Source organism: Pimephales promelas, chromosome 20 (assembly GCF_988280905.1).
Source record: "Pimephales promelas chromosome 20, fPimPro1.hap1.1, whole genome shotgun sequence".
In the NCBI taxonomy this organism is placed as follows: domain Eukaryota; kingdom Metazoa; phylum Chordata; class Actinopteri; order Cypriniformes; family Leuciscidae; genus Pimephales; species Pimephales promelas.
The window spans coordinates 11,545,365-11,553,533 of record NC_142788.1 but is presented as its reverse complement, the minus strand read 5'-3'; the positions used below and the strand labels follow the sequence as shown (position 1 = coordinate 11,553,533).

The following is an 8,169-nucleotide window of genomic DNA, read 5'->3' as shown; positions in this document are numbered from 1 at the left end:
ACATGAATGACTGGAAATGTAGAGGAAAATCATTTATCAAAAAATTAGTATGGGCTTTGAAATCCATCTGGATTAAGTACATAGACTTTTGCTCAAATGGTGCTGTACTCTGATTTTTATTCATTAATAGGATTATAATGTAAAGAATTATTTAAAAACAAACAAACCAGCATTTGAATATTTGGTTACACTTTATTTTAAGGTGTCAGTAAGTGTGTAATTATACATTTGAGTATTGAGTAATATTAAGCAGCTAAGTTACATATACTTATTAAAAGGTTAGGATTTGGTTGAGGGTTAACTTAGGTGTGTATGTGTGTGTTTTCTGTTGTTGTTGCATAATTTACTACTATGGTAAGTACATGTAATTATCTAACAAGGACACTGTAAAATAAAGTGTTACCAAGTTTACTTCCGTTCCATAAATGCGTTCTTTCTCTATAAACCTTGGTTTCGCGTAACTTAATTTCCAATGGGTTTGAACTTTTACGAGGGAACACAATAAAGGACTTTTATCGTAGTTATCACCGGAAAGACTTTACTCTCCTAACATCCGTCTTCCGGTTATGGGCAACATGGTTGTAGAGGTGTAACTGTGTCCATCTGCCTGTTTATTCGCTTCTGTTGAAGAGCGTTTGTCACTTTGACAGCTATAATTAAATCAAGTAATATATTTATCAAGCAGCCCAGCGGTCAAAATGAATATACGCAACGCACGGGTGAGTAAATGAGAGGAGAAGCAAACATGAGGTCAGTCATCAGACAGTGGCTGTGTCTCAAAACCCTGTTATGGACGACACATCACAACGAGGCATCAAGTGCAGATATTCAGTGTTAGTTGTTTGTCTTTTTATTTGATCCACCTTTTGTGTTTTATTCGTCTTCAATGTGATGTAAGTTACATTGCATGCACACTCTTTGCTCCGTTTAAAGGGGCCGCGTTCTGTACTTTTGTTTAATTTCTATTCCATGAGCTCCTGCACCAAAAACAGCCATATAGTTTAGTTATGTATGACTTCTCCACAGCCTCTCTCTGAATATTAAATTTTTATTTTTTTTGCTAATGTATTTTGTGTAAATGATTCAGTACTCTTGAAGGTTACAGTAGTGAATAGCTTGACAGGTTGATTTTTCTCTTATATTTCAAGCCAGAGGATTTGATGAACATGCAGCACTGCAACCTGCTGTGTCTTCCAGAGAACTATCAGATGAAGTACTACTTCTACCACGGCCTGTCCTGGCCACAGGTCTGTGACTGGCTCTGATCTGTTACAAACTCTGATTTCTATAATGAGATTTTCACCTCTGCCTTCTTGATTGTTTGTAATCTTTGAAACATGCCTTTCTGTCAAGCTTCTTCGATATGTTTCAACACACCAAACAAATAAATGCGAGTTGAATCATCTTATGGTGAACTGCTGTGCTTGTTTTCCAGCTGTCATACATAGCAGAGGATGAGAATGGGAAGATAGTTGGATATGTTTTGGCAAAAATGTAAGTGTTGTTTTTCTTGTTGTTAAATGTTGACAGGGTGGAAGTGTGAGACGTTGCATATGTCCATGACTAATTATAATGTAATAAAAATAATTAATTATAATGAAATAAAACATTCTGTCCCACTTTACATTTGGTGTCTTTAAAGGATTCATTTAGCCATAAATGAAAATGATCTCATAATTTACTCGCCCTCAAGTCATCCTAGGTGTATATGAGATTCTTCAGTCGAACAGAATTATGAGTTATGTTAAGAAAATCAGAGTTATGTTAAAAAAAATACCCTGGCTCTTCCAAGCTTTATAATGGGAGTGAATAGTAACTGAGAATTTCAAGGCCCAAAAAAGCGCATCCCTCCATCATAAAAGTAATCTATAATAATATATGGATTATCCATATTTATGCAATATTCAAATATTCATATTTATAACTTAATAAACCATAATCACTGGCTACGGGCGTACGTTAGTCTAGTTCGGTTGGAAGAGTGACCTCTGACCCGATGCAGGAGTAGCTAAGCGTAGACTCCTCTCACGGTTCAAATTGACCTATTTCAGTGTTTGCTAACAGCAATGACGTTTTTTGTGGGCGGAGCCTACCTGGTGGCAGAAAATGGCAATATAATGCAGTAGCAATCTGTGAAAGCCACGGAATAAAAAGTAAATTTCGAGTTTATATCCCGCAATTCTGACTTTTTTCCCCTCAGAATTGTTAATGAGTTATAAAGTGCGGACGGGCAAGAAAAAGAGTCAAGAATTGTGAGACAAAAAATGTTATAGGCTATGTTTAAAAGTTATGTCAAATGTAATGGGTTTAATATTATTTCCTGCTGTAACTGCTATGTATGCATGTCCCCTATGAATATTATGTAGACTTACTGTGAGCATCAAAACGTCATGCGTCGGGTCATAGGTCAGACTTGCTGCAGAACCAGACGTACGGACGTTATTGGAAGCTGGTGATTATAGTTATAAATATGGATCACTTCGCTTCGGAAGGCATTTATTAACCGTCTGGAGCTGTACGAATTATTTTTATGATGGAGGGATGCACTTTTTGTGGGGTTTCAAAATTGAAGGTACCATTCACTGCCATTACCAAGCTTGGAAGAGGCTGGCTATTATTTAATATAACTCGGATTATGTTCGTTTGAAAGAACATAGTCTTTTACACCTAGGGTGAGTAAATTATGGGATTTTTAAATTATGGGATTTTTCTTTACTACCATGGTCACACATTTAAATTGATCATTTGATACAATGCACTTATTGTGTACAAGTTTTTACGTTGTACTTATATTTTCACCTGCATGTAATTACATTTTGTAATTAATTTCTGTAATTACATCTAAATTTCCCACCCTTAAACCAACCCTTACTACCAAACCTGTCCTAACCTCACCTCAATAGCAGCACAAGCGTTTTGCAATAGATCAACACAATAAGTACATTGTACCTTGTAAGTAGTAGTTAAAGCTGCAGTCTGTAGCTTTTTTTGGGGTTAAAATACATATTTAAATATTTAAATTAGGGCTGTGCAAAAATTAATTGCGATTAATCGCAACCAAAATAAAAGTCTGTGTTTACATAATATATTTGTGTGTGCTGTATATAATTATTTTGTATATATAAATACACACACATGCATGTATATATTTAAGAAAATGTGTTATTCATATATGAAATATTTATATAATATAGAGTATGTATTTATGTATTTATATATATATATATATATATATATATATATATATATATAGACCATTTCACAAGATGTAAACAACACTGGCCCAGAAGCACTTCAAACACAATAAAGAAAACAGTTACAAACTGAAACAGGAAGTGTTTCTGGACCAGTCTTGTTTACATCTTGTGAAATGGTCTATATATATATATATATACAGAATTTAAGCGCAAATAATTCTTAAATATATACATGCATGCATAGGTATTTATATATACAAAATAATTATATACAGCACACACAAATATATTATGTAAACACAGACTTTTATTTTGGATGCGATTAATCGCAATTAATTTTTGCACAGCCCTAATTTAAATACATACATAACCAGCCTGTGTTCAAAACAATGATACATATCAGAAGTACATTACATTTAGTCCTGAGGGTGTTGAAGTATTACTCGCGTAAAGTTAATAATTCCACGAATTTCTGCAATTGCAGATTTCGAACAGAGATGGCGACAAAAAGGAAAAACGCCGGACTGCAGCTTTAATGACATCTAATATAACATTTTAATGAAATAAGTATCATTTTATGTTAACTGTGTGTCTTAAATTCCAAAGGGAGGAGGATCCTGATGATGTGCCTCATGGACACATTACATCACTGGTTAGTGTTTGAAGACAACGGCTGTTATTTTGTATCATCTGTACTGATAATGTCTTTCATTCTGTCCACATGTGTGACAAATTCACTGCTGTGTGTGTTGATACAGGCCGTTAAACGCTCTCACAGGCGTCTTGGACTGGCTCAAAAACTGATGGATCAAGCCAGCAGAGCCATGATTGAGAACTTTAATGCCAAATATGTGTCTTTGCATGTCAGGAAGAGGTAGGATCTACCAGCACCTTCACTCTCTGTCATCTGGGATTCGCGGAATGGATTTTCCTAACCTTGTTGCATTTGTTTGTATTTCAGTAACCGGGCCGCACTTCACTTGTACTCAAACACGCTTAAGTTTCAGTGAGTATCACTTAACCCTTCCAATTTTATTATATTTGTATATTGAATAAATTCTGACTCTGTTTAATAATATTAAATGAATTCAACTTCAACAACATGTCTTAAGACCAGCTTAATTAACTGATTGATTAAATCTAATAATTAATTAGTGTGTTAAAGGAGTAGTTCACTTTAAAAAAAAACTTTTGCTGATAATTTACTCACCCCCATGTCATCCAAGATGTCCACGTCTTTCTTTCTTCAGTCGTTATGACTCAAACAGATTTGTTCATTTTGATGAACGAGTTCGAACAGGAGAGTCACAAACGCGCGTCACAGAACAGAGCAAGGCGAGCATTTGTGCTTAGAAAACTTTATTTATTTTTTAAATGAGCGATCATTTCGCTTGATAAGACCCTCATTCATCGTCTGGTGCAAGGTTATAATCGTTAACGAAAACTAACGAAAAAACGAAAACTAGATGGGAAAAAACATTGTCGTTAACTGAAATAAAAATAAAAATGAGCCATTACAAAAAAACTATAACTAACTAAAACTGTAATGTCTGTTTGCAAAACTAACTAAAATAAAATAAAATTATAGAGCAAATGTCCTTAGTTTTCGTCTTTGTCAATGCCGTTAATTTTAACGTTATTTAAAACACGCAATGTATTTGTTCAACTGCATTTCATTTCCCTGTAACGCTCTCCCTCCGTCTCTCTCACATGCACGCGCGCGCACACACAACTACACACACAGCCCCTCCCCCTCCATGCAGTACACACCGCGTCTCCGTGAAAACGAGCCAACGAGGGTTCGATCAATGTTGAAAGCAAGTTCGTGAAAGGTTGGTATCTCATCATGAACATCTTTACACAATCACACATTAAAAGGTGGTGTACAAATATTATAAATTCTTAATACAATTCTGTCAGTGTGTTAATGTCGACCCGAGAAGCGATTGAGCCTTCGTTAGAAAAAGTTAACTGACTTAGTCGCAATTTTGAGGTAAAATGCTGCTGGGTTGTCGATGTCAAAACTCTATAAGCTGTGATTTAAATATTAAATAATGTTATGTCATTATTCTACTCGGTAACACTTTATTTCGATAGTCCACTTTAGACATTCTACTAACTATAAGTAACTTGTCTACTACAAGTAAACTTATTCTCCTAACCCAAATCCTAACAATAACCATAATCTAACAGTCTACTGACAGTCTACTATAATATACTAATACTCTAATGAGAGTTGCTTGAAATGTAGTTGAAAAGTTACTTATAATTAGTAGAATGTCTAAAGTGATCGAAATAAAGTGTAACCGAAATTGTAAAGCTGTGGGATTTTTATATAGAAAATATGTAGATTGTTTGTACAGTAAAGGAATTTCACATTGTAGGCTATACATTTGGTTTTAATGTTGAATAGATATTTCTAAAAATGTATGTTTGTGTTGAGTTATTATTACACAATTCTTTTTCTGACCTTTTTCAACCTTGCCCCTGACAAATAACCCAAATTACAAAAAAAAAAACTAAAACTAACACTAAAACTAATAAAAACTAAACTAAAACTAAGCATTTTCAAAAAATAGAAACTAAACTAAACTAGTAAACCCACTTTTAAAACTAATTAAAACTAAATTGAATTTGAAAACAAAAATTCAAAACGAAATAAAAATAAAAACTAATGAAAAATGCAAAACTATAATAACCTTGGTCTGGTGTCGTTTAAAACCCTTTAAAGCTGCTCTGAAACTCTCATTTTGACCTTGAACCGTTTGGTTCCCATTGAACTCCATTATCTGGAGAAAAATCCTGGAATGTTTTCATCAAAAACCTTAATTTCTTTTCGACTGAAGAAAGAAAGACATGGACATCTTGGATGACATGGGGGTGAGTAAATTATCAGCAAAAGCTTTTTTAAAAGTGAACGAGAATAACGCGAGCACGAGAATAAACATATTTCCAAAGCAGCCTGAGATTCTAACTCTATTTCAGTCATAACACCAGTTATTGTATGAGAAACTGAACTAAATTGCAGGCACATCAAAGATGCAGTAAGCGATTTCTCTGAGAAGCGATTTTTTTTTTTGTTGAAAGTTGATCGGATCGAGCAGCATAACACACCTGTAGCCAATCAGCAGTAGGGGGTGTGTTCACTCATGATGGGGGAGGAGAGAGACTTAGCCAATCAGCAGTAGGGGGCGTGTACAGTCATGATGGGGGGGAGGAGAGAGACTGAGCCAATCAGCAGTAGGGGGCGTGTCCACTCATGATTTGGGAGGACAGAGAGTGAGCCAATCAGCAGTAGGGGGCGTGTCCGGTCCCCTCATGATGGGGGAAGAGAGAGAGTGAGCAAGAGGGTGATTTGGAGAAAGACTGTAGAAAGAGAGATGCTGAGAGACATTACAAAAGTGAAATCTCAGAGGAATACCACTGGAAAAAGAAGCGTTACGATAAGGCAAGAGCTTCAGAAGCTGTCCAGTGCAAGAGAGACCGAAGCAGGAAGTCCTGAAAACAGAGGTTTCTGCTCCATATGCGAGTAACATTGGTTTTGAGTCTGTTCAACAGAACCAAGATATGCTGTTGTTGTAATGTTAGCTCTAGTAACAGGAGCTGCCGGCGATTAACAACAAACTCTTACTTATATAGAGTTACTCTTGTGTACTGTATGGTTCAGCTATGATAAAGAGACATCCACTCTTGCATAGTGTTCATGCATTTTGGGGGTGGAGCAAAAAAGGGAGGGTGTGTGTTTTTTTTTTTTTTGGTTTGATTTCAAATAGCAACAGTGTTTCTCTGAAATCATTTACTGTACCTTTTAAGTGCATTTTTCAGTATATGTACTGATACTGCGTTGTATCATAGTAATGCAAAATGTTTTCATCACTGTTCATACTATGTTGCAGGATTAGTGAAGTAGAGCCCAAATATTATGCCGATGGAGAAGATGCTTATGCCATGAAGAGGAATCTCACACAGATGGCAGATGAGGTATGGAGCGGTGCAGTTATACATAATTATGTGATGCCAAATACAGCTTTTCCCCTCAATTTAAATTTCCCAAATTGTAACCTGATCCTCTACACCCACTGAACAGATGTGGATGAATAACACAGGCACATTTTCACTTTAAATCTTCTGGAAACGGCCCACACATACTCCATTCTCTCCACCTGGATTTCTCCATTAGGACTGTAACGTTAGTCATGGCTGCTGTATCTTTGCTGAACTCCGAAGGGGGTTCCTTTCTACTCAGTCATTTGAAGTGGTTTATGAACGCCTATTCAAAAACAAATTTTTCATCTCTGATAGCTAATTACTGTAAGTTGCTCAATTATTGTTGGTGGGAAATTGACTGAAACGCAGTTGAAGGAATTACACGCCTACATTTGGTCATTGCGATTGAGTCGCACCTTCCACAGATTTTAAATTGAAAATTATACAGGGTTAAATTGGGTTCAACTTCAAAAAGTAAAAAGTTAATGGTAGTTTCACTCTCTTAAAAACACATTTAACACATTACATTTACCAGTATGCCTTCTTATAGTCAGTGGCTGACCCTGGTGGAGACATGTTGACTTGGCCCCCACTATGCCAAACACTAACTCTTCCTGTTGTGCAGTTGCAGAAACCAGGTGTTCGCTTGTGGGGCTCAGAAACTCCGGCATCTCAGGACACATCTGTGACTGGCCTGGTGGAGAAGCTGACGGTGCAGGATGGAGATGGAGACAGCGGAGGAGAGAGTAAAGAAATGAGTGAGGTCAGCGAGGCCACGGAGAGCACAGACGTCAAAGACTCCTCATCAGACTCTTAACTCACATCTCAGTCTGTTCACACCCATCTTATAGGTTTCAAATCGGTTTACAGTGTTTATATGCTCTGATGGTTTTATTTTCACAATACAGGAAAGTGACCTTGTAAAAGTGGTTCACAATGTTGAAATTACTTGAGATTTGTCAATAAAATTGGAGAGTAAACATCA

At 36.2% G+C, this 8,169-nt stretch overlaps 1 protein-coding gene across 1 annotated transcript; it reads left to right on the top strand.

The window, feature by feature from the left end:
- The first annotated feature begins 536 nt into the window (after positions 1-536).
- naa10 (N-alpha-acetyltransferase 10, NatA catalytic subuni) lies at positions 537-8,169 on the top strand. The gene is made up of 8 exons (XM_089124406.1): positions 537-719; positions 1,149-1,247; positions 1,436-1,494; positions 3,804-3,849; positions 3,956-4,071; positions 4,159-4,203; positions 7,094-7,178; positions 7,810-8,169. Exons 1-8 carry the CDS (start codon positions 699-701, stop codon positions 7,999-8,001), a joined length of 663 nt encoding a protein of 220 aa, XP_088980532.1. The 5' UTR covers positions 537-698; the 3' UTR covers positions 8,002-8,169.